At 47.3% G+C, this 26,476-nt stretch overlaps 3 protein-coding genes across 5 annotated transcripts in view; 1 reads left to right on the top strand and 2 right to left on the bottom strand.

Annotated features, from left to right (window-relative positions):
• Window positions 1-14,353, top strand: part of LOC142881493 (neuronal membrane glycoprotein M6-b-like) — a 31,864-nt gene extending 17,511 nt beyond the window's left edge. For both annotated transcript variants that reach the window (XM_076015798.1, XM_076015797.1), the window contains exons 2-7: window positions 5,991-6,177; window positions 6,763-6,922; window positions 7,249-7,417; window positions 9,041-9,114; window positions 9,226-9,291; window positions 11,039-14,353. In XM_076015798.1, the coding sequence (XP_075871913.1) occupies window positions 5,991-6,177; window positions 6,763-6,922; window positions 7,249-7,417; window positions 9,041-9,114; window positions 9,226-9,291; window positions 11,039-11,191 (809 nt within the window). In that variant the 3' untranslated portion in view covers window positions 11,192-14,353. The remainder of the gene's footprint in view (window positions 1-5,990; window positions 6,178-6,762; window positions 6,923-7,248; window positions 7,418-9,040; window positions 9,115-9,225; window positions 9,292-11,038) is intronic.
• A 694-nt stretch (window positions 14,354-15,047) lies between these two features.
• LOC142881496 (ras-related protein Rab-9A-like) lies at window positions 15,048-18,986 on the bottom strand. 2 transcript variants are annotated; one of them, XM_076015800.1, is made up of 3 exons: window positions 18,871-18,986; window positions 17,045-17,109; window positions 15,048-15,916 (listed from the first exon to the last, which is right to left on the bottom strand). In XM_076015800.1, exon 3 carries the CDS (start codon window positions 15,862-15,864, stop codon window positions 15,259-15,261), a length of 606 nt encoding a protein of 201 aa, XP_075871915.1. In that variant the 5' UTR covers window positions 15,865-15,916; window positions 17,045-17,109; window positions 18,871-18,986; the 3' UTR covers window positions 15,048-15,258. The 2 variants fall into 2 exon arrangements, with proteins under 2 accessions (XP_075871915.1, XP_075871916.1); XM_076015801.1 differs by having other exon boundaries at window positions 18,891-18,977.
• Window positions 18,987-20,441: 1,455 nt separating this feature from the next.
• tceanc (transcription elongation factor A N-terminal and central domain containing) lies at window positions 20,442-22,244 on the bottom strand. Its single transcript, XM_076015792.1, has one exon. The coding sequence runs from the start codon at window positions 21,947-21,949 to the stop codon at window positions 21,035-21,037; it is 915 nt and encodes a 304-aa protein (XP_075871907.1). The 5' UTR covers window positions 21,950-22,244; the 3' UTR covers window positions 20,442-21,034.
• Window positions 22,245-26,476: the final 4,232 nt, after the last annotated feature.

The following is a 26,476-nucleotide window of genomic DNA, read 5'->3' on the forward strand; positions in this document are numbered from 1 at the left end:
ATTATTTTGTATTAGTCTTCTGATTTGGGGTTATTCAAAGCTCAGTTTATTCAGTGTTCAGTGTGCCAGTGAGTCGGTCTTTGTGCCAGAATGTGGCACCTGCGAGGACACCAGTGGAGGAAAACAAACCAAGAAATGAGTTCACAGCTGCCTAAAAAAAATACTATAAGAGGAAAGAGAAACCTGTTGGGCCACTGCTCTGTGCTGCCTCTCAGTGCTTTCACTCCACTCACCGCTGATCCTGGTGGACCGGGAATCTTCAGGTCAGTGGTTGTAGCGTTTTTACTCTGCGGCTGTGACCCAGTTCACAAGAGAAACTGACAAACAAGGAAAAGCACCTTCAGTCACCCGGAGAGCTGCTCAATGTTTGACCTGAGTGAGTGCGGCACATGGTGTTGGACGTTACCGTCCCTCGTATTTACCTCCCGCTAATGTTTGTTTCCTGGGTCAGAAGGGTCGGCTCTTGGACGTGGGACTTTCCGAACAAATGAGACGGGCATGTATGTGTGTTTCTCTGCATCTGGAAGCACTCGTGTGTGTGTGTGTGTGTGTGTGTGTGTGTGTGTGTGTGTGTGTGTGTGTGTGTGTGTGTCCCATCTGCTTTACTCGTACGAGCATCATGGGTACGTGTGTGTTCAGTTTGCGTCTTGGGAGCAGAGTGGCTCACCCAGCTGTTGGAGTTTTAGCCCGAGAGACGCAGGGCACCTGACCTCAAGATCAGTGGCGATGGAAGAATCGATCAGGCAGAAGAGGATGTGATTGGACGGCCGCGCGGTCCATCAGGCTCTATTTCAGCCGGGGCCAGATGCTAACCTTGTGGCATTTATAATGCCGCGCGGGCCGAGCCAGAGGTTTCTAACAAGCAGAAGATTAGGGTCAGTTATGTACCGCTATGGGGCGGGGGGTTGTTGGTGGGTGGTGGTGCAAAATATTCCTGGGTGGGAATGGAATCAGCAGCCGGTGTCATCCTCTTACCTGGCATGGAGTCTGGTGTGTTCTTTCTATCAGTGGCTCTGACAAGGCGATTAGCGAAAACGTTTGTTTTGATCACGCTGTGGTCATCAGATGAGGATTTTTTTTTTTTCATTTACGGTCTAAATCTACGGTCTTCTTTTAGGCGGTGTTATGCCAGCTGAGCGTGCTGAGCTTTTTAAAGACAGCACGCCCATTGGCTACTGACAACCCAACCACTTTGCACTTATCAGTGGGCCCGAGGCTTTCAGGAGCAGTGCATGCATCCGTGTAGCATAGTAGCATTTATACAGAAGTCAAACATGCTCAAGACTATTCCTAAAACATGGTGGATTACAGAGGATGCTGAGGCATATGTATATACATATATATCTATATATATATATATATATAGATATAAATTACTATTATTTCTGGTTTTATGCAGTTGTGGAACCAAAAGCTACGGAACTAAACTGCACAGGCTCACAGTGGCCCCTCGCAGCTTCCTGACACCGCGATCCCGATGTCCTGCCGCAATTTTTAAAAGGCTTTAAAAAGCTCGCTAGCAGCGGTTTTACCCCTCAACTGGAGTGGAAAGATGAAATCTCCCAGGCCGTGGCCCAGGTTACGGGTTGGCGTTGAGCGTCTGCAGCCATCAAACAGATGGGACTTTCTATCTCTACCCCCCCTCCACGCCTTCTCTCCCTCTTTCCCATTACCCATCCCTCCTTACTTCACTTTCCCACAGCCTCCCTCCCTTCTTGCAAGAAGCTACCCACAATGCACTTGGGAGGAAACTGCCCCATAATGAATACAGCACTTCTAAATTGGAGTACGGCCGCAGGCAGGGAGCAGACCGGCCGCTGAAATATTCACAAAGCTTTATTAACGCCGCTAACATGCGGCAGATGCACCGCGCGTACGAACGAACAGTTGGCTGCAATGGTGTTACGCAACCCAGTGGTGCCGCGTGACGGTGGAAAATTGTTCCGATCAAGACTTAAAAAATGTTTAAGGGAAACACCGTTCAGTCAATGTAGGGCACGACGACTGTAACCCAGTTTATGCTCATGGCAATTACTTTAGGAGGAAGGAAGCTGTTAAAAAGCTGATTTCAAAAGCTACAAATTTGAATTCAAGATTTTTTATTTGTTTTGGGCGAACACCCGTCGCTCAGTGCCGTGGGTGTGAGATGATTGACAGGTTTGACTGATGGGAATCGGCACCATCACCACAAAGGGGCGTCAAGCAGCCAGGGAGAGGCCCAAACTTTCTCCAAACCAAAACACAAGCACAGTGAAACGTCAGTTTAGTGTCCGCTTCAGACTCATTTTCTCACTTTTAAAGCCGTTTAGGGCTTGAAATGTGTTTTATTCACCGGCGTGCACAGCTGTAGGATGCCAATAAAAGTGCACAAGCTGTGTCCACCGAAGCTTTTACTAGACGTTAAGTGTTTATTGACTGGCGTAGTATCAATGTGTTTATATCCATGACGAATGTGAAAAGGGGTCACTCGCCATGACTGTGGCCTGTTCATATCCATCGTACTGACCTGACCTGTCTGTTCAGCCAACTGAAATGCTTGGGCTCTGATCGACAGGTAACTTTCTAAACATGGATTCAATTTCATTTCCGCCGTCTTCCATGTGTTCGCTCCAAACAAACGGGACACTAAGTGTTTAGGAGCAGAGGGGCCGAAGAAGCAGATCTGCTCATGATGTTGCAGAAACCAAACTGGGTGAAATGGATGGATGCGCTTGCTGTTGCACGCGCAGGGAGGCCGGATCGCGCTGGCAGAAAGTCTGACGTTATTTTTTTAGCCCCGAATCGACGTTTTCAGCGTCCGCCCTTTGCTTCCTGGCTCTCACTACACCGCTGCTTCCTGCCGTGTTGGTCAGTCTTCTTTAAAAACTGTCACTACGGAGCGCCAGCCTTTAGCTTTCCTTACGTTGCGTCCCTCTACCAGTGTGCGCGCGGCCTCCGCCAAACTGGGTTGAGGATAGCACGTTGCCATGGCAACTGCTGTGTGCCGGCCCTGGGGCCAGGAACTGCTTCTTTGCTCACACTTCTCCCTCTCGCTCTGTTCATTACTCCGTTCCTCCTCGCGCTCTCGCTCGCTAAGCGTCCTCCTTCGCCGTCTTGTTTCTTCTCTTGCTTTGTTCCTCCGCCCGATTTCCAACCATGTGAAGCACAAAGTCTTTCCCTTCATTCACGTCTCCTCGAGCCACTGTCTCTCTCGCCTGTCACGCCGGTTCGTGACGGTGCTTCCTCAAATCCATCTTATCGTATAGGAATCTATTACCAGAATCGAGATACCCTGTCCAAACAATCTTGGTCTCAAACTGAAACCCTTATTGAAGTCAACTTGAGTTTTATCCGAGATATTTATAAAACTCAAAAAACATACAAACCTTTTAACCCTTTCTGTACAAGGCAATGTGCACGGTTGCCATCTTTAACAATGGAATATATGAAATATAACCGCTGAGAGAACATACAACTACTGCAGCAGCGGTTAACCTCGGCTGGCTTGCCAAAAGAAAATTTACTGCGCGCTCGTATTTCAAAAGAGAGGCAGACGCGGGTCAGGGGAACGAGGCTAGCGCGAGGCAGCGAGGTATAAAACCAGAGCGGCGGTGCGGACACTGTGTGTCACCTAAATTCAGCTCTAATGAATAGCCCATTGATTTCCATTAGGGGCGGCTGCAGCTGGCCACTCGGCCTGTCTGCTTGCCATTAGCGCACTTTAACGGCCGGGGCTGACAAAGAGTCATAGCCACGGGCTGATCAGATCAGAGGCCCCTTCGCTCTGAGTTGTAAAGAAAACATATATATATATATATATATGCACTTGAACTAGTGGTTTCCCTCAAATAAAATTCTAACAATCTATCGCAGATGTGGAATCCATCTACCACGACTTTAAAGGCGATTGTCAGAACTTCTGAAATGTCACAGCGTCAGAGATACATTTCTGGGTGTGCATGTTAAAAAGCGCCAGGGCCGCTTCTGTGCCTGACAGGTTTTCTACTATGACATGGCAAAAAGGTCAGCGGCAGTGGGCTATCGCTCCAGATTACCTGTTGCGGCTGCCCTCCGCTGAACCTGCCACCCTCAAACCAATTCAGGCACCGCCTCTCCATCAGTCGGCCTCCTCCAATAATAATAACAAGACGTGAATCTATTATGCAACGGGGGGTTGGGGGGGGCCTGCTGCATCACGGGTCTTCTGCAGCGGCAGCCCAAGAGTTGCGAGATTTCAGGACGTAGCGGGCGAGTTTGCAAGTCACAAAAAACTGGGCGGGGCCTCAGTGCAGGTGATTATTCTCTGCACGGACACGTCTCATCATCAAACTGATAACCGTGGAGATGCTTTATTCCACCAGTTTTGCCTTCTTCAGCTGGCATGAGCCTAGCTATGAATATGCAAATCACCCTCCCTTTTATCTCCACCCACACACCCAGCAACCCCGCCACTCGCCCGCCCGCCCGCAGCTCCAACTATCTGCGCACCTTTGAAACTGCCAATCAGACACAGCGGGCTCTGTGAGCCCCCCACCTCCCCGAAGGAAACTTTTGCACACGTCTTGTGCTATGAACTTCCCTGTGCACAGTGAACACTACCTTAATCCAAAATCCAAATGAACAAATTGCAGGAAGTGCAGGGAAAGATCATCGGACAAAGTCGGTGGTTCTTGCAAGGAAAATATGATTAATAATTGATCTTCAGTATTTTGATTCTGGATTATAAATCCTGCACTGGAAGGCACTCATATAATATTCTGTTTGCACTATTAGAAAATTGAGCGAGCAAATTTTCCTCAACAGATGTTTCGACAAATTTTTGAGTCTCAAATTTCACAGTTCTCTCAGGGGGGAAATTGTCAGTCGATCCATTTCGCCCCTTGACAACCTTAAATCAATTGGATCCCCTCATTGTGTCAACAGAGGCTCATCGCACTGCCCCGAGCGCCCGAGCAACACGAGACGGGCCGCGCAGATGGTTCCGCTCAGGTTCGACGGCCGATCGCGCTCAGCGAGGCCTCTGCTCGCAAATCTGTCGAGATCCGACAAATTGTGAAGTATGAAATTTTGATGCCTCACACTCGCCAATTGGAACACGTTGCCGTGGAAACAGCAAAGTGGCACACACAGGGCCGCTCATTTAGGCTTCTTTTTTTTTCTTCCCCTCCCTCCCTCCCTCCCTCTTTCCCAGAGTAACTTCCTGCTTTGCCGGAGGAGCTATTTTTACCGGCTGTTATATAAGATGCGACTCTTGTTCTCGACACAATGTGTTATTTTCTGTCTTTTATTTCCCGTTCGCTTGACTACAATGAGGCGCAGAACGCACTGCATCGTCCAAACCTGCGTCCAAACGAAGCTCGGACAAGTTGACGATTTTTACATCCAGCAAAAAACTGTTTTCCGAAAGATAATTTGATTTGTGAGCTCGTAGCTTCTGGATGCAACGGTGCGACTGCTCCAATTCATAAATAAACGAAGTCGAGGTGTGTGCACTCGTCCTACACACAGCAAAAGACATTCCAGCTTATGTAAAAAATAGGACTTAAATGGCATGAACGTGGCTTCATCATCCAGGTTTGTTGCGAGGCCAAAGGGAGAGATATTTTTGGAGCATGATGTGAGCATGTAGCGCACGTTCACATGTAATATTCAGCGCCTCCTAGCTGAGCTCAAAGTCAGCGCGCACCAACTGTGGAGGACGCTGTGATGAGGCGCTCGACATGCCTGACAGGGAAAAGTGCTGCTCCTACTGCTGTCGACGCAGAGAGACAAGCGTAAAAAAATAAAATGAAATTTAAAAAAAAAAGAGTGAGCTTCTGACTCAGAGTCGTTTGCGCAGGGGCATCAATTAACGCTGAGCGTCGGACAAAAGGCCAGCGGGTGTTGCTGTTGGGTTTCATCAGCCGATACGGTGGAGCCTTTTTTTTTTTTAATCACAAACATTTTCGAGCTTCAAAGAAATAAGCCCCTTTCCCCCCCCCCCCCCGCCACCTCTGCTTCCCCCCCTACAGGATGCTTCGAGTGCTGCATAAAATGTCTCGGCGGGGTGCCCTACGCCTCCCTGGTGGCCACCATCCTCTGCTTCTCGGGCGTGGCGCTATTCTGCGGCTGCGGCCACGTGGCGCTGACCGGCACCCTGACCATGCTGGAGAACCACTTCTCCCGGGTCACGACGGACCACGCCACCCTCGCCCTGGTGTAAGTTCTCGGCCTGCCTGCTGGAGACCGGTTGAAATTGTGACGCGGAACCCGCGCGATCCAATAGGTTGCTCTGCCAAAGGAGCGTTGCGCCTTTATAACTGTATCAGGACAATGAATTTTTGATAAGTCCCCTTGCAACATTAATGGGTCCTAATTAATATTGAATATGTCGAGGGGAGACTCGCGGCACATTAGCACTGGTAGCAGCCTCCGGTGTGAAATTCACAGGGACAAGCATGCTTTCAGAGGCTCTAAAAATAAAAGTCAGAGCAGGATTTGTTTTTTAATAAATCCCTCCGTCGTAAAGTCCCACGTTTATTCTGTCGCAGTCAAAGCTCGGCTCGGTTTGCGCCGGTGCAGGCTGCTTTTAGCCCTGATTAGCCCCTGACCGACAATCAGAGGGGAAATCTGCTGTAGGACTTAAGTCAGTGGCAGAGCTCGGCCGAGATCATTTCAACAATTAACTCTGGAAATTGTTCGCAGACTTGTCAGGGTGCCCTGACAAGTCCTTTTCCCACCTGTTATGCTAACAATTGGCACCAGTTTCTTACAAGTTTTGTAACATTTGCATCATTCTTTCAGTATCCAGATCTTCCAGTACATCATCTACGGCATCGCCTCCTTTTTCTTCGTCTACGCCATCATCCTTCTGGCTGAGGGCTTTTACACCACCAGCGCCATCAAGAAGGAGCTGCAGAGCGACTTCAAGACCACCGTGTGCGGACGCTGCATCACCGCTTTCGTACGTCCGACACCCGAGCAGCTGCTCCCAATCCCTCCCACCGACTCAAATTCGATTGAAAGCCTCCGAGCGTTTAATTACGGCGCTAGTCACAGAACTCTCTACACAAACACTTAAAAATCCCACTGGAGGCCTTGAGGGCAACTCCGGCACAGTTTCCAGCCTGATTACGCTAATTACTGCAGATGTCCAGTCAAGTTAGTACAAACATGTGTTCCAAACAGGTATCTGTGGGTTTAGGGTTGGAACAAAGTTTGTTTTGGTTTTTTTTGTTGGGGAGATGAACATCTAATCTTTTATTTTCCTCTCTTGTCCTGAACACACAGTTCATGTTCCTGACCTACATTCTTTTCCTGGCCTTCCTGGCCATCTTTGGCTTCACGGCGATTCCTGTTTTCCTCTTCTTCAACATGTGGAACACTTGCGCGGCTATGAGGTCTCCTGACGCCAACATCACCTCCCCTGACTCCATCTGCGTGGACGTCAGGCAGTACGGTGGGTTAGCTTGTATCGCTCACACATGCTTTGATTCCCAGTGATTAAATCCTCCCGAGACTTCAACAGGCTCACTACAACATACTCAAAACAATAACTTTTCCCACCCTTACAAAAATAAATGGATATTCTTTTCACATCAGCAGCCAAGACTTAATCACAGCAGAGCAAAACGCAAAGATTTCCATGCAACACGTGAATATCCCGCAGGTATTTTGACTTGGAGTTGAAGTAAAGAGGATCAGACTGCACAGCGTGGTGCATGTTTTCAAAGATAAATTGAAGTTGCCCTGATCAAAGCAAGCAGGAGTAAACATGCCGCCTAGCGTCGGCGCTAAAAGCTCCTTCTTCTTTTTTCCCTTTTGCTTTCCACATAAAATAAAACGCCCTCCTGCTGCACGCACTGGTTTCACTTGAGGTCCTCACCTGCAGCATTAGAACCTCAGCATGAGGGCAACAAACCAGATTATTTTCAGATAACGAAATGAGTAGAAGTTACCGAGAGGGAAGAGAGAATCGAAATGGATTTGGATTATAGGAACATGGCCCTTCTCAGCTGCCATAGTTCCTGATCGCCATCACCAAAGTGGGGCATGGAAAGAATCAGACATTCTCATCAGAAAATTCTCTCTCTCACTTAACTGGAGCAACGGAAAGCACCGATGCCCCTACAGCCTGTCAAGACAACTATGCAAGTCGATTGCTCATTAAAAAGGAAGTTATCATATGTGACATGAAAAGGTCATCAAACGGCGTCTCCATTGATGCTGCAAATTGCGATTTCTTTTCTTGCACGTACCATCCAATACAATCTGTTAGCGTGATGGGACAAGACAGCTAGCGTCGCTCTACCTTTAGACTGTTCATAAAAGAACCAAATTAAAAGAAGGAGAGAGAGAGAGAGAGAGAGAGAGAGAGAGAGAGAGAGAGAGAGAGAGGAAAAAAAAACCAAGCAACCAGATTATAGAAATCCTGATTGGATCTCCGGGAAAATCCACCTTGCCGCGGTATTACCGCAGCAACACTCTCCTGTGATTGCATATCTGGTTATCTGTTCGATGGCCTAATGTACAGTGCATGACCCACATTTTGAAGAACAGCTGGCCCGCTCGCAAAGCGGGATGAAGGGCAGCATCAGGCTTTATTTGGCAGGCGTACTGTCGTATGCAGTTTGAAATATTAACCCCAATTACTGGCAGACGTCACCTGATTATCAGCCGCGCTTGATGGCGGAGACATTTTTGGTAACGTTCCTCTTTTTTTCCCCCTTGCAAAGCATGATAATCTTATTTAGCTTGCTAATATGGGGTTACACAGGGGGAGCCGTAGAGCTCCAATGTCGCACATGTACAGTGTTTTTCAGAATATCTTTGTACGTAGGAACTGAAATGAGATAATGACCCATATTTTTATATATATATACTGCGAAAACGAGTCGGGTCCCGGGGAGCAGCAGCCTCTTTAATCTTTATCCCAGCCTAATTCATAATGCCTTCAATCACACGGTCTCGGGGGAGGGAAAAAAAAATGCAAAGATAATAATAAAAAAAAAAAAATAGAACCTTCTTGTCTTCTGATGAGAAAGCAGCAGCCCTGTAACGCTTCATCCCTCTGATCCTGTAGGTATTATTCCCATGAACGCCACACCGGGGAAAGCGTGCGGAGCCACTCTGGGAGAGATCTGTAACACCAGCGAGGTGAGAGGGCGCTGCCCCGACCTCCTCCTCCTCCTCCTCCTCCTCCTCCTCCTCTGCTCTGTTTCTCATCTCCTCTCCCAGCCCGCTAACGCTTCCCCTCTCTGTCCGCAGTTCTACCTCTCCTACCACCTCTACATCGTGGCGCTGGCTGGTGCCGGCGCAACCGTCATCGCGCTGGTAAGACCCGCGGCTCGCCATCCCGCCGATAACGCACTTCTGAAAATATGCACGTTGCCATGGCGTGCTGATCAGTTGCTGTGGCAACGCCGCCTCTCACGCTTCTTCTTTTCCCCGGTATTCGGCGTCTGCCGTCCCCCTCGAGTTGGTTGTGATACGATCCTGCAGGCTGCTTCTGCTGCACCTGCGTACATGTGTGTGTGTGTGTGTGTGTGTGTGTGTGTGTAGACAAGGTCAGTGTTTCACTCCAACGTGGAGGCGGACTCTTTCATGTCCGGGGAAATAGAGATTCTAAAAAAAAAAAAGCACCGAGTAGAAAATGTGTTGGTTCACCTGACAACGCTCTGCACTTTGATCCCCCCCCACCCCCCCCCACCCCCGCCCCTCTCAGGCTCGTTCAGGATGATGTACAAATAGAGACAGATTTGTTTTTCGGTAGATCAGGCAGATGAGACTGAATGAAAAAGCGCAGTAACAAAGTATAAACTGCATTTCTACTCTGTTCTCCCACTTAGAAACTTAATGGTTTTGCACAAACCCCAAGCACCCCCCCAGCCCCCAAAAATGGCCAACGCTCAGCCAAAACCAAGCCGATCAAAGCCTGCTTCATAAAATGAGACGGCTTTTTGAACGTTCAGTCTTTTTCCCAAGGCTGGTAATGAAAGCAGCGAGCCAGTAATCTCTAATTTCTTCCAGCTGCCTGCAGTTGTGTTGTTTTCCCGGTGCTTTACGACGGCAGGGGAAGGTTCACACCACCAGCGCTGACAGTGATGTTTTCAGGGTGTAACTACCGTCACACAAAGCATGCTTCAAATTCTGTTGCAATGTTGTGGTTGTGAATGCGCAACACCAACTTTTTCAACTCATTTTTTTTTTTTTTTTTTTTTTTAAAGTCCAGTGTGTAAAATTTGGCTTAATTCATGATTTTCATATTGGTAAAAGCCAACAAGCTGCCCATTAATATATTAATAGAAGTGTATACTCACTGTACAATCAAAGGTTATTTGGTTTTCCTACCCTTAGAACACTTCTCATACATATATGAATACACACTGAGCAGAGGTCTTGGACAATACAGCTGCCGGCAGACGGCACGTTTCGTAATTAGGTTCACCGCTCGCGTCCCCAAGTAAACCGATGGAGAAGGTGGATGAGGTATCCAGCTCGCAGGCCACTGTAGCTCACTGGCAAGCTCACGAAAGGGAGGGAGAGTTAAAGACGTCGCCATCTAAAATGTAGCCACTTGATGTCGCTGTTTCTTCTTCTTCAAAATCACCTAAATATTACACATACTGCCCATGAATGCACTGATAAAAGGGTATACTCGCAGTATAATATAATATAATGGTTCGCGTACGTATAAGAACATACATAGATTAAGGGTCTTGCTCCCAGTTAGCTGCCATCTTGCGCTGCCATATTTCTAAGGAAGCCTGGTGTGGACAATCCTTTCCAATTGACAGAACAATTAGGGTGACTGCTCACATCTTTAAATGAACCAACGAAGAAGAAGACGTGGACGAGGAATCCAGATTTGGGTGCTTTGAGTTCAGGCCACGGCAGTTCACTGGCAAGCTCAGGAGAGGCAGGGGGAGTGAAAGATGGAACCACTTGATGTTGCTGTTTCTTCCTCAAAATCTCCAAATATTACACTCTTAACCTAAAAGCTAAACGTTCTGTATTGACAGTACGTTCAACAGAAGTGGAACACACCAGCCATCATTCCCTACCCTCTTTTCTGATGCAGATTCACTACTTGATGATTCTGTCGGCCAACTGGGCCTACCTGAAGAGTGCCGTGTCCACGCACGAGTACCAGGACATAAAGACCAAGGACGACCAGGACCTGGAGGCCGAGGCGCGCTCCAAGGAGGGCCAGAACTCCTCCTCCTACTCATAAGGACGGGCAAATGCGCCGCCGCATCCACCCATCTCTCCTTCTACACGTCCACCACCAACCACCCTGCGACACCCGCCCTCACCCACACTGTTAACAACAAGCCAACAAACAAACCACCTTTTGGTCATGTTTGGTAAGTTCCACCCCCCCCCGCCCCCCCCCAACCAAAAAAACAACCTCTTGATTCTCCATCCTCTTCCCTTCCGCCACGTTTTGTGAGGAGGTCCGGGCTCGCCGGCCAGAGGGGAAGAGAATGGGGGGCCAGGAGAGGCAGCAGCCCCCCAGACGGAGCTCGCCTGGCCGGGGTGGAGCTCAGGTACGACACATCGCTTCAGAAGCGTCTCCTCCTCTACTTCCCCACCCCCACACCTAGCCCCACCCCCAATGTGCTTTTGGGCGGCGGCTCGTGAACGTGGCCCCGGCTGTGATGGCCTCGCGCCCTGAGCCAATACAGCCTGACAACACACAACTCCCATCAGCTGAAAAAAATAAATCAATACATACAAAAAACAAACAAACAAACATTGTACACTGTCTGCTTTTGCCACTTTAAAGCCAGACAGTGACCAACTTCCTCTGTTTTTTTGTTTTTTTTTTGTTTTTCATTCTTTTGGGTGTTTTATATGCATATATATATGAATATGAATATATTGTGCGGATGTGTATGAATGTTGTTGTATTTTCTTTTTTTTTTTTAATGCGCTCTAAAAAAAAGTATGACAGGTACTATTTTGATCTTTCTTCCTCCTTATATGTTTGCTCTTATAGGTTCTTTCTCCTTTGCTTGGTTCTCCATCTTTAACTTTTTCTTGCTAATGCTCAATACACTGTCGCACTATTAAAAAACGAAACGGAGAATTAAAAAAAAAAAAAAAAAAAAAATAGTGATCAAAATCTCAACGCACCGAGCCCCCCTCAAATCCTGTTGCACCGCAAGGATTACTGTGCATTTTCAAAATTTGTTGATTTATAATTAATTCACTTTAAACACGAGGTGTAGAAAGACAAAGACAGTTTTGTGAAATGTACTTATTTTGCTGATAACAGTTTTATGAAAGGATTGCAGCTAATGTCATTTTGAAGTGGAACTAGTGTTGCCAGCTTTCATTCAGAAAAATAAAGAAGGCCTCCCGCAGTGGTCGGGGCCATGACCATCACATGCCAGTGGCTCGCCAGCAGTGGGAAATCATCACTTAAAAGTAGAGTTTCAAAAAAGTATCTGGTTCACGTAGTTTGAACTGCTTTGTTACCAATAGACAGTAGAGGCAAGCTGAATGTTTAAATTGTATTGAAATCTTTTAATTGATCAATTCAAAACGGGATGCACCTTTTCATTGTGAAATATGGGACAATTGTGTTTTTTAAAGGACGGTTGGTAACTCTAAGTCGAACCTCTAGCCAGCTGCTAGTTCGCTAAAAGGCTAAAACAGCTATTTTAATCTAGTCCAAAAATAAAAAGTGAAATAAATCAACACATTGGTAATTCTTAATCTCGTTAACCACCACAATTCCAATTTAAGATTCATAAGCTTTGGTTTTCACTTGTTGAGTTGCGTTGTGCTAATTTCTTCAAATTGTTTAAGCAAAGAACTACTGGTGTAACATGTAGTAACCACTTCCACACCAAGGTGGTGTGATCTGTGTCACCACCTGTTCCTTTGCTCCACCTCTCACCAGTGGCAGCAGAAATCTGGGTTTAATCTGTCCCCATCTTTTGAACAAACAGAAAACAACACACCTCAGGTAATGGAACAAATCCGAATTTTCAGCTAGCTGTACGCATCGTGGCAATTTTACTATATTTGAAAAAACAAAACAAAAACAGAACTGCTACAGTGTCCCTTGTTACCATAAACTGAATTCGGCTGACTTATTTTCTAAAAAAAAATAAAAAATAAAATCTTTTACAAAATCTTTTCATCTGTAAATAGCCAAATCACCCAAAAATATCTGGATTTGACTCCTCTTCAGAAGAAGAGGGAACACAGTTGGTGTTTTGCCATGCTCTTCTACTATTATTTTTCCCACAGATATATGTCCTTGTACCCTTTGAAATATGTGTTTAGCACTCAAATACTAGTTCTGCATTTGATATAATAATTGTAATGTAACATCTTAAATGATATGTCGTGAGAGGGATACAGTGCAGTCATGATATGATATGATATATGATGGATTGAGGTGCTTGTGACGTATACATTTAAAAATGTGAAAAAAAAAAATAATGGGGACTGATTTCTTTATATGTTTGATCAGTTTTAGGCAGCTGAGTTGTGATTCAGTAATTATGATTTAATTGAATTTTTTTTTTTTGTCTTTTATTTTTCACTCGATGACCAGCCAAATGAGTGACTCATGGACGCGCGAGTTGAGACAGGAAGTCACCCTCTCTTTTTTTTTTCTTGGGTTGTTGTTGTTGTTACGTTTTCTTCTCGCAACGTCATGCCTCTCATACGAGCCACAGAGACTGTTTTGGATGTTTACACTCTGAATCAAACAAGTCAGGAATTTTCATACCTTGATTTTGTAATCAGATATTCTTTTTAGGAACCATAAACTATATTCTACTACGACGATCATCGCAGGTTAGTTTACCCTAAGATCAAATAAAAACAAACCAGACAATTCTTTGTTGTTTTTTTTTTTTTTAACTTTGATGAGATGAAGCATGTCAGTATCGTCCATGTGTGCAGCTGTCTATTCTGTATTAAAAAAAAAAAAAAAGGACTATATTGCCATGTGTGTTATGTTTGATTAATATACGTGCTTTGCCAGCAGGTTGATGTAAAGGCAAACTTCAATTTCCTATAAGACGATGCGTGTCAGGGTGTTGTCGTTTCCTCGTTATTTGCATGAAGGAGACATGACTGTGTCTTTGCAGTTTTTTCAGGTGATGTGTAGTCAATCGTACTGACAACCATGGTAGGCGGTGTTTGCCCCTCCTCCACACCCCCCACCGACCCCTCCTGTGCTCCCAGCCCCTCTCTTTTCTAAAGAAAAACTCCATTGTACTTTGATGGCATTGTAGTCCCTTGTAGGTGTTTCATTATGGTTTTATTTTTTTTTTATTTTTTTTTGAGTTGGATATAGTTCTATGACTCCTTATATAGTGATGATTTTTGTAACCTTCTCTAGTAAAACCGATATTTTTTATTATCGTGACACCATTGTTTCTCGTCTCTTTCTTTGGTTTGTTGTCGTCTGTGTGCATCACTTGTGTATGGTCAAACAAACAAAAAACATTAAAAACAAAAAAAACAGCAACGCATAAATCACACTTTAGGAAAAAGTGTTGACAAGTTGCATTTTTGGAGGAAACTTAATAATCTCATCTTTAATTGTTCCAAATGTACGAATCAATTCCACATAGACACACACGTTACGTGTCCTACAACGTGTACTTCATGGTGGTTTGTGTACTTGAAAAAAGTGAATTCAGCACTTACAGTATGAATGTAGAAATAGGTCAACTATCCATGAAAGCCGTGTGGGGTCCGAGGCGGTCTCAGATCTGTACTACAGATCCAGATAGTTGGCATACGTTCAAATTGGGCGTTTATCTCGGCAACTTTATAAACGTGGGCGTTCCCTGGTGGACAAAGAGGGAACTACAACTGGCAAGAAGGCATTTTCCCTATTCGACTGTGCACGTTTTTTATTGAAAGAAGAAAAAAAAAAGGACTGTGCAATGCATATATTAAAAAGGGGGGGGGGGGTTATCAATTTACCACAAAACATTTACTCCAGTCACCATCTGTCATTTGCATTTGACAATGAGTTCACTTAAAGAGACTTGAATGAACCGTCTTTCAATCATTTAAACTAAAGTATTAAAAGATGAAAATAAAAGACTTGCACTGTTTAAAGGACCGTGCTTTATTTACTGTCCAGTGGTGCATGGCATAAATTAGCAACCGCGTGCAAAGGTGGAAAATGAGTCTCCGGGTGTGTCACCAGTTTTCATCAAAATCACTCCGTGGCCTCTCGCACCGCTTCCTCTGCTGCCGAGCTGAAACCCACACGGCTTCACGCCAGCGTCTGCCAGAAGTCCCGTCGCGGCCCCCAGTTCAGCAGCAGCCGGGCTCATGCGGGGGCTTCTTCTGCAGGTCCACCGTGTTGGTGTGGATCAGCTGGTCGGCGCGCTCGTCCAGCGCCAGGACGCGGCGCACCGCCTCCTCGAACGCCAGCGCCACGTTGGTGGCGTCCTTGGCGCTGGTCTCGAAGTACGCGTGGCCGCCGTTGTCGCGACACCACCTGCGCACCTCCTCGCCGGAGACCTGCCGCTCCGACACGTCCACTTTGTTGCCCAGCACCACGAAGGGGAAGCCGTCGGGCTCCTTGACGTCGGCGTAGTAGGCAAACTCCTTCTTCCAGTTGGCCAGGTTGCGGAAGCTCTGGCCGTCGTCCAGGCTGAAGGTGAGCAGGCAGCAGTCGGAGCCGCGGTAGAAGGGCGTGCGCAGGCTGCGGAAGCGCTCCTGGCCCGCCGTGTCCCAGATCTGCAGCGTGACGGGGTGGCCGTCCACCTCCAGCTCCTTGTTGAGGAACTCCACGCCGATGGTGTGGAAGAGGTGCGAGTCGAACTTGTTGGTGACGTAGCGGTTCATGAGCGACGACTTGCCCACGCCGCCGTCGCCCAGCAGGATGACCTTCAGCAGAGCCGACTTGGTCGTCATGGCTGCCGCGGGCGATCGCAGCGGTGGAGCGGAGGAGGCGAGGAGGGTTCACCTGAGCAGTAAAAGATGTAGATACACAGCGGCGTCAGTCTGTAGCGCCGGAGCACGCCATGCCGGGTGAGCTGCCTCATCTTCCCCCTTTTTTCTTCCCCTGGCTTTTCAAACGCGAGGCAAAGTCAGCTCACCGAGAGTTTGAGTCTCAGCTGCGCAAAAAAAACCCATGAATATCCCAGCTGTGGCTCTACTTCCTGCCAAATGAAACGCACCTGTTCCTCCTGTTGCATCCAGAGTGACTTTAGGCTGCGGTCACAGGAGTGTGAGAATTTTTTTAGAAGTTCCCACATGGTGCAAAATCCACGTGACCGGTTGTAATAATCTTTGCCTCTGTCCTGTCGGTGAACTCCACAGAAATGAGAAAAATTCATCCTTGCCCCATTTACCGATGAGTGGCTGATGTGGAAAATCGCAGCAGGCGACGACAGAGGGCTAAATCTGCTGTCTGGAGACCCACGGAGATCCACTCCACTGAATTTCAGAGGGATCAATTCAGATGTGGAAATAGGTGCAATGTGCAATCTTTTCGTTTTGTTCCAGAGGAGAGCAGAATGCCTGGGCGGGTTTTTAAGTGTTTTTAAGTGTTTGAGTTATTATTATTATTATTATTATTATTATTATTATTATTATTATTATTGTTTCACTTTTGATCTGATAATATCTGTTTTCATGTTTATTGTGTTACTGTACCTTTGTACACAGTTTAGAGTAGATTTGATTAGAATTCTTGTCATACACAGTTTCACGATGAACCGTTTGCCACGTGGATAAGATCAGCATTTAAACACTTATTTTTTGAACACTTATTTTTACACTTCCCCTAAAGCGGTTCCTTGTGTTTACACACTGTCAGTTCAGATAGTGGTAGTGGGTGAGTGGAGTGAAGCAGGGGTAGGGGGAGGGGTGATTTAAGTCAACTAGATAATCCTATTAAGCTGCTGCAGTCCACCCATTCCTTTCTGCGGTTAATGAACTTCCTACACGGCATGCAACGTCTTATGCATGAAATAAAACACACTGCCGGACATCATGTGCACGCCGATCACAGGACCCGTGAGTCACAGCTGCCAGAGACGCATTCTAGCGCCGTCAGAGATGGGAGAGAAAAAGAGCTTTTAAAACTCACCCTTTTCTCAGCACGCAGATGTCATTTTGTCAGGGGGAAAAATAAATAAATAAAAAGAGAAAACTCTGTGGGAGAGACAAAAAGAGAGAGAGTATTAATCTTCATAGAAGAGAAGAGGACGGAGCAGCCCTCCCACCCACTCGCAAGCTCAGCCTGCAGAGAAAAACGGAGGATTTAGGCACCGACTTAATGGTGCAACACACAACTCTCGCATGCTTTCCACGGCACTTTGAGCTAAACGGCAGCGATTCCGCCCACATAGCGGAGAAGGAACGCCGATAAGGAAAAGTGGGGAGGTGAGGAGGAGTTCTGCGACACGACTGGCATCAGCTCGCCCATCACTCTTCAGACTGGGCACTGATTCGTCACTGAGCGCACTGACAGAGGCCATCCAAACGTGTCGGGAGCCAACTTCTCCAGCGAACACAGCTTGTTGGAATCACAAGTCATTGAATCACCAAGCTTAGCTCCTTATCGTTTCAGATTCCAGCCTCTCACAAGCCCCCTGGGGGGTGGGGGGATGGGGGGGTGGGGGGGGGAGGACTGCTGCTGAGAGTACAGTCTTAAGACAGACGCATTAATTTGCCAATTAAAATGGCAAATGAAATTAAGAGTTATCATTTCAAATAAAAATGGCTTGTGAAAAGTTTTTTAGACTCTAGACTACGATTTTTAAACCAACATCAGGAACTTGGTCGCATATGAGAAATGTGGGGCTTTTTTATTTCTAAACATTTTCAAAACTATTTAGTTTAATTTGACGGTAAGTGTATAGATAATCTTGAATGACCTGCGAAAAAAGTAACAATGAAATATATATGTATATAATTATTTATTGTACATGATAATGTACACGTAATGACTTTATCAACCCGTAGCTTCATAGGTCAGTTCTGACAAGGTTGGAGAAGCTCCATAAGAACAAGAACGTCACAGTGTGTCAAGTCTACAACACATGTATTATTATCATCATTATTATTATCATCATCATCATCATCATCATCATCATCATTATTATTATTATTATTGTTATTATTATTATTATTATTATGGTTGAAATGGGTTGTGCGGCGCCACTGAGATGAGAGCAACAAGTGTGAAGGATGTCGATAGCAACTTTTCGCATATGCAGCAAAACATGACTTTTCTGTAAATTAACGTTCATATCATGCTGTGATAAAAAAAAAAAAAAAAAACATAACTAATAGCTGCTAAATGGTAAGATGCTACAAACAACGTGGGGGGGAAATCCACCGTGACTCGAGTTAGCGGAACTTTTTTTTTTTTTTTTTTTTTTTGACTTTCCGTTTGCTATCGAAGGAGTGTTTTACACACAAACAAACCAACATAACCTACCACATGTAAAAAAATAAAAATAAATAAATAAATAAATAAATAAAAAAAGAGTACATTTTCAGCCTGCTAATGACGATTTTTTTTTTTTTTTTTAAACGTGAGGAATTCAATCGGAACAAAACTTTACTCCAAGTGCAGACCGACGCTGTACACACGAACACACCTACAATCGAGTCTAAGCTACCAAAACAACTAATAAGCGCGCAATTAATCGGCCGTTTACGATCACAAACTGAAACGCTGCTTCCGTAACGTGCACGGTCACCGTCTCCCCGACCGCCGCTGTCGCGAGGCACCAACACGGACCCAACCGTCCGATAGCCGAAGCTTAGCAGCGAGTGTAGCTGTCCGATGTTGGAAGCAGGAGAAGTGCTCCGACTTTGCAATTTGAAACGGCAAAAAATAAATAAATAAATAAATAAAAAAAATCCACCATGTCTCGGCGTTCACATTGAACTATGGGGCTATACCTGTCTGCGTGGTGACTGACAGTCCGGTTCCGTCCGCCCGTCACTCGGACTCTCAACCATCCCGGCTTGTTGAGTCGCTGTACGCCGCGGACATGGCAGCGCGGTGTCGCCGCTCCCGTGTGGCCCTCAAGCCGCTGATGACGCTCATATGACCCGCGAACGTCACGCCCCCTGACATCAGGCGCCTCCAGCGAGCACTTCTCTGTCGTCCTGTTGCACACACAACCGACAAGACTGTCACATTGAGTGAGGAGTTTCCACACACGGAATATGTTGAAGAGGATACACGCAACATTTGTTTTTTGTATATATTTAATTCCCCCCCCACGCTTGCATGTCCCCCACAGGAGCCAAACTGATACATTCTTCCTTATTGGCGTTTTGTCTGTGTGAAGTGATACCTGAGCCGACGGCCCACCACAGCGCCACTTAGAGCTCCATCTTAAAGGAGACACAAAACAGCCACAGATGTCAGATAGTCAAGTGTCAAGCCACGTCTGACTGATGGGATTTCACAGCTTCATATCTGGCAACCGTGACAAGGCGGGCCGATATAACATGACCGGCTAAGTTTGCAGCAAAGAATGAATGAAACACTTTGTTTTCAACAAATATGTGTAACTGACTAAAAGGTGTAGACTCACGCCGTGCAATTCATTTAAACTGAAAGGCGTGGCCGAGGCCCAACCAACCAAAGTATCCCTGAATTATAATAGCAAAACGTGAGGGTAAAAGTAAGGGATTGAAACAGATCCAGGTAGTACATTTCCAAGTATGCTACAATCATGCGTAAGTGAGTCATTGTTCCACGCTGGCAGAGTGATGCACCCTGGGATATCCAGGCCTGGAGCTGCTCGGCAGGGCAGATTACTGACTCACATGCTCACCATCCTCGGCGGTCACATGCCTCGTCCACTGAAGTCTGTTTTGCTTCGCATGAATGGGACATTGTGGAGAAGACGTGCGCGCAAGCTTTTTTTTTTTTTTTTTTTTTTTTTTAAAAAAAAGAGGATTTTAACGTGTTCACGCGACACACAGTAAAAGACAAAATGTTGTTAGAAAAGGGTTAAAGGTCAAGACGGCAGCGTGAGGCAGCGGTGACGGCTGATTGGGACATGACAGGAAATTAGACAATAGGAAGATGTCGAGAGGTACTTCTTGAAAAGTTTGTGTTTTTCAGTTTGAAACTCTTCTGACAGCGCAACAGATCACAAATTTGAAGTTTTTTTTTTTAAGGAACACTGATAAAAAAAAAAAAAAGGGGGGGGGGGGTGAAGAGGGGGGAAAACACGGTTCCATCCAGGGGGAAAAAAATGCTCTGTCTTTTGTTTCTCAGCATTCCTCTCAACATTCCTTCTGCTTAAAAGTTAAAGAGAAATATTTAACATACACGACAGGATGTGTTTTGTATTTTTTTTTTTTTTACGGCAGCAACAGCACAGAAGAATATTTTTAAATCGACCTTTCACTGATTTAGAAAAGAAACCACACGTTTCGCTTTCAGTCTGACCGTCACGCAGGAAATGTACCAAAAACATAACCACATCGTATCTTTGGAGTCATCTTGTCAGTGAATGGTAAACCACCACTCAATACGTTGATGCATCACCAGACGCTTACGAGCACCCAAGACACCGATTTCAGGTTTAGCTTCCCACACGAATGGAGAACTGGAGTCTTCGGAAGGTGACAGCTGAAGGGGTTTGTGACCAAAAGCAGACCAAAGATAACCTCTTGCACTGCCTCCGACATCACCCAGCTGTGTTTCAAGTCTTACTTGTCACATGTTTAAAGCTAGATTTACACCGGAACGATGTCTATTTGCAGATTCCAGTGGACCAGTCAAATTTGGTGTGGACAAACTGGTCCACTCTTGGGTTTTGATTGGCGTGGGGGTGAAAATAGCACCAATGCCACCACCTTGTGGCTACTCACTATAGCAACACATGCTTTAACCCTTTCCAAAGGCTGCAAAATGATGCTTTCCACTGGAGGCTGGCAAGACGGATTAAATACAGCTGCTCAAATACTCCTCTAAGAAAACAACCACAAATTCAAATAGTCAATACACGGGCAATTAATTCAGAGTAGTGAAGGAATTCTGAATGATTACCTGGTATAAAGAGACACATTTCCCCATTGTGTGCAATACTTCTGACAGCAACTAGAGGCAGACCCAGCCGCTGTGGTACCACTGCTGCCCGCAGCTGCTGCAGGTCACAAAAGTCATGGCATCCTCGTCAGGCCCACCGGGTCTCACCCAAGCCGGCAGGAAGAGGGCGCCCCTGGACACCTGGGTCACCCTGCAGTCCGAGCTGTCGCACTTTTGGCAGCGGAGCTTGCTCGTGGGCGTTCCCTCCAGCCCCTGTGGGAGCTGCCTCTCGCTCACCCCGCGCGACGTGTACTCCCCCCTCAGTTGACGGAGCTCCTCGCCGGCCATCTCTTCGGGCGACATCGCCGCGAAGGTCTCCGGCGCCAGGGTGCCACTCAGGAGGCCCTGCCGTAGGTGCTGGCTCTTGGGGTTCCTCAGGTTGGCCACCTTGCTCCTCACGCAGGCCTTGTGCTTCGGCAGGCTGCTGCCGTGGCGCTCGTGGACGTGGCGCTCGATGTCCTTGGCCAGGTGTGCGGCCCTCTCCTCGTCGGGAGGTTCGGGCCGGAGGGCGGCGAGGAGGAGCTGGACGCATTTGGATCTGACAGAGGAAGCTTCTGAAGGGGCAGCCTTGGGTGCTGAGGAAGAGCCCCCCTCTTCAGAAGCCTTCAAAGCAGACTGGGAAGCTCCCTCCCTGGAAACTCCTCCGTCCTCAGCCTCTCTGGTCTTCACGCCTCGCCCCTGCTCGCTGTACAGCCTTTTCCACCTGGACAGCAAGAACCTCGCCTGCTTCTTCACGGCGGCGTGGTCTCGGCACACCTTCAGGAGCCTGTACAGGAGCCGGGCCACGTCAGTGGTCTCCAGGTGCTCCGCCGTGACGTGCATCTTCTCAAGGTCACCCAGCAGGGCGAGGAGGTCGCTGTAGCTTCCGCCTGCACTCAGTCTCTTCTCTATCTGCAAGGCACACTGGACGAGGTCTTTTGCCTCCATGGCTGAGTGACACGTGATCTCCTTAAAACGCTTTTAAACACCTCACGGTGCAGATAGCCGGCTTCATAAATGCAGCCTTGTGCTTGTTGTAGTCAATATTCAGAAGCTTGTCTGAGCTGCGTTACCTGAACGTCCCCACGGCGCGAAACAACAAGCAGGAAAACAAACACACGTCTGCACGGGAGCGGCCATGTTGAATCCGTCCTCAAAATGGGGGGAGTACCCCTAGGATACCGCCAGGTGGAGCCAGAGCGCAATATGGAACTCGCACGAGGCGAAGCGTTCAAGTCTGCCTCCCCATCTCCTTGATTCGGTCTGAACATAATTTATTATTAGTTAAAAAAAAATTAAGCCCTGTTCCTATACTGATAATAATAAAATACTGCGTAACTGCTTGTAACATGTTCATGTCACCTGAGTTTGTTGTCACAACATGTGCTGTCAGTAAGACCAAATACAGATTATCGCTGCAGGGATTGAAATAACCGACAAAGGGGCTGATTTGTAGTTTGCTGAAGGATTTACCTTCAATGGCTGTGTGGTTTTAGTCGGGCAGATTTCCAAGAGGCGTAAAGTCAAACTTCTGCACGTCCAGACTTGCAATTCATGCTACACATGCAGAAGGCCCCTCAGAGAAGAATTGCACAGTGGCTGGTATCTGGCTGCATGCTGAGGCAGGCCCCACCCCCTCCTCTCTCTCCCAGCTGCTGTGCAATTACACAGAGAAGATGAATGAGTCTTTAAGGTGTAATTCAGGGCTTGTACAGTCCAGACACAAGATGTTTCCATGTCCAGCAGCCACTTCAGTGGGCCGCCTCTGCTTTTTTTCCCCTTCTGAGTCTGACATAATGACACATTTTCGAGATTGTGTGGGTGAAATGCAGAAATTCTAGGCCATCGAGGGGTTCGGTCATGCGCAAGCCGTGATGAGAGCCGCGCAAAAAAAAGACGATGACTTTACATGCTGCGTGGTTAAAGTTCGCAAGGCAGTTTTGTCGTCTACTTTGCTGAATCTACACGACCAAATGTAGGGTAGAAAACAATTCCACCTCAACAAGGAAATAACACATAATTATGGGGCCGGACAGACTCCTCCCTGTGACCTGAATTAAATTTACGCAGAAGTTTCCTGACTGTTAATCTTTAATTTGGAGAGACAACTGGGACCAAGGCCTGCGTGTCCAGTAGTTTAACTTTTTTTTTTTTTTTTTTTGTTCTTCCTGATTGCCCGTATGTCACCTCTTCCCTCCTCGAGCAGCGACAGACGTCAGTCAGCACTGTCTTTGCAGTTTGGTCACCGTCAGCGTGATTTCTCTCGTCGAGGCGCTTTCACTCAAACCTTCTAATCTTCTCATGTCGTGGACGCTCATCTGCCAGAAAAAGAAAAAAAAAAAAAACGTCCTTTACATATCAGAGGACGTTTGCCATTGTGGAGGACGCACAAAAACCCGCCGTGGCTCTACCAGTCACGCACAGATACCTCACAGACACACAGACAGGAGAGGCCATTACGTAAGCCGAGGTATGACATCATCGGCCCTCTTTACATTATGCCGCTTTAACAATGAGCTCGCAGGATTCACTCAAGCAGCCGATGGGTCCTGAGGGGGAAACTGGTGCTGTCATGTTTGTGTAAAAAGCCCCCCCACCCCCACCCCGCTGCCACCACCACCCTGCTTCCTCCGCCAGTCCAGGCCAAAGGCTCTTAGTGGCATTAATGTTCAACTTCCTCTGGTAATGTGCAACGTTAAGTGTGCGTTGCCGTACCCAGAAGATTTGTATTGCATTCCCCACCTCCAGCCTCGCTGTGCGAATGCGCACCGAGATGGGTGGGGTCTGGCTGGGCCTTCAGTGAACACGTGTATGACGGGGGGGCGAGGGGAGGGGGAGGGAAAAGGGGGGAAGATGAGGTGTTCCAGCAGTAGCCGGACCCCTCCTCCGTTTTTGTTTTTGTTTTTTTTCCACACCCCAAAACACAGCAGCAGAATTCGAAAAAAGCAGCACAAATCACCCCGCTGAAATCGCTGTCGCCGCTCTGCACTCCTACTCTGAGGGGAATGGAATTTTACCGGCACCGCCGCCACTGCGGCACACGTCGGCCAACAGGTGGCGCTCTCTGCATTGGGCTGGGATTCTAGTTTTCCAGCTCAGCCGAACAGTGGGGGGAGATCGGGGAGGCTGAGGAAGCGAGGCCCTGCTGTATCACATCCTGTATTTGTGGTCTCCGCCTCCTGTGAGCGCCAGACCCATGCCACTCTCCACAGCATGTACTGTATGCATGAGAGCGCGCACGCACGCACACACACACACACACACACAGTCCACACCCCGCCCAAGGCTCAGAGAGAAACCCTGAGGAGAAGCAGGAGGGAGGTTTCAGTGTTATACTGATCGCTTTCTTTGTGGTGCGTAGACGTTGGTGCCGGTCTACTTTGTAAATCCACAAACACACACGTTCCTGTGAGACACACAAACACACACACATACGCGTTACACATATGCGTTGTGTGTAAGTTCATGCTCAGAAGATGTTTATTTTGACACCACGAGTGCTGCAAAATGAGGCAAGCTTGAAAAAAGAAAAGACGGTGGCAATCTCTGAGGCAGAGGCAACACCCTTTGTGATGTCACAGGGGGCAGCGACACCTCCTCTCCCGGGTCGGCCGCATCCCCGCCAGCCAAGTGCTGGCTCCGCCCTCCCCCTCCCCGGCGCCGCCTTGCTTTTGTCCCCTTGTGAACACGTGGGAGGTCCGACAAAGGGTCACTTTTAGCAGGAGGCTAATCCCCACCGTTTTTAAGGGAAGGCTGGAAACAGCAGGCTAAATGAGACACAGGTTATCTATATTTTTCAGTCCTGGAGATCGAGAGAGGTTTTTGTGGTCTACTGGAGGATGGGAAAAAAAAAATCTCTTTTTCTCCCATTTCTTTTGTGATTAATCTGTACGTGATAAGCAAGTGAATTGATGGCGTTTGGATGTCGACTCTGGCAACAAAGAGGAGGCTCCACCACGCTGCTGCAAAAACAGGAGGGAAACAAGGCAGAAAGACAAGGGACAGCGTATTACTTAGCATTGTGGCTGATTGATTCTGACAGGCTCCGCCCCACTGGCCGCAAACGCGCGCGCGCACACACACACACACACACTGTCACCTTGATCACACATGACTGGAGGGGACCTTTTCTTGTGGTTCTTTGTCTCTCTCTCTCTCTCTCTCTCACTCTCTCTCTCTCTCTCTCTCTCTCTCTCTCCATGGGCTTTCTCTCTATTTTGACTGACTCTCTCAGAGGCCTTTGACACTGCAGTTTCTATTTCTGAGGTCAACAAATCAAACAAAGCGTTGCAGTGTTTTTTTGTTTCTTATTTTCTGTGCGCCTCGGGCTCTGAAACAAACGCACACACAAACGGGGCCACTGTCGCGTCGCCTTCTTGTGACCAGACTCGGAAACTATCAGAAAACTTGTTATATCAGCTTGTTTGTTTGTTTGTGTGCACGTGTGTGTGCGTGCGTTTTTTTTTTTCCTCCCTTTTCGACGCAGGGGGAAAGAATGAAAGGAGTTGAGGATGTGGCGTGATGCAACCGCCTCTCTTTCAAGACCTCTGCCGCGGTTTGAGTTTATTGAAAAGTGACGAGGCCCCGTGTTTACCGAAGGCAGCGACCTGAAACACACACACAAAAACGCACACAGACACGCAAAAAAAAAAAGAAAGAAAGCATGACAATTGATTTCTGAGCCGGAGGATGTGACGCACCAAAACTCTCGGTGTGCTGCAGACCATATGTTCCCTCCCAGGGCTCAATTAGGCACATTGATTCGCCGCACACACACACACACACTGACCGGACACATGCTCGGCCTTATGGGAAATCCACCACCGTGGGGGCGAGGAGGTTGGGGACTGAAATAAAAAGCACATCCTGCAGGGCTCACACCTCGACCTCGCCGACTCGCTGGAAAAAGGTGAATTCCAGCAGTTTGTACGCACACGCACACGCACACACACACACACACACACACACACACCCTGCTCATAAAATGGCAGTCTTTACAGTTTGAACCCAGTGGGGGTGAAAAAAAAAAGGAATAAAAGTCGCACAACGTCTCGGAGGTGGTGCAGGTGCGGCGGGTGGGCGTGTCAGATAAGAGCTGAAAGCACTTTTGTCCGTGCGTCCACCCCACTGTGTGTGTGTGTGTGTGTGTGTGTGTGTGTGTGTGTGTATGTGTGTTTGTATGTGTGTAGGAGGGTGGTGGCACCCTGCGCGTACCAGCGATGTGACTATCGCAACCCGCTCTGCACCGTTATCTCCTCTCGACCCGATAAGAAGCCAGATTTTTTTCTCTGACTTCATGGCAGCTTGGAGAGCCTCTATCGGTTCCTCTGAGCGTCATTAGGCGAGTTTTTTCCAAAAGCAGACAATGGAAAAACAAACAACAAGTAACTACAAGAACACAGCACGTACTGTTTACTGTGCTTCTGACATTTTTAGCCAGAGACCCCCTCCAGCTTTAAAACCCCTCCTGGTCAT

This window comes from Nelusetta ayraudi, unplaced genomic scaffold (genome assembly GCF_046127955.1).
Source record: "Nelusetta ayraudi isolate G7.1 ecotype Tasmania unplaced genomic scaffold, CSIRO-AGI_Nayr_v1 ptg000197l, whole genome shotgun sequence".
NCBI lineage: Eukaryota > Metazoa > Chordata > Actinopteri > Tetraodontiformes > Monacanthidae > Nelusetta > Nelusetta ayraudi.

Excerpts from the sequence above, each read along its gene's own strand:
- LOC142881496 (XM_076015800.1), bottom strand. The coding sequence starts at position 15,864 with ATGACGACCAAGTCGGCTCTGCTGAAGGTCATCCTGCTGGGCGACGGC.
- tceanc (XM_076015792.1), bottom strand. The coding sequence starts at position 21,949 with ATGGAGGCAAAAGACCTCGTCCAGTGTGCCTTGCAGATAGAGAAGAGA.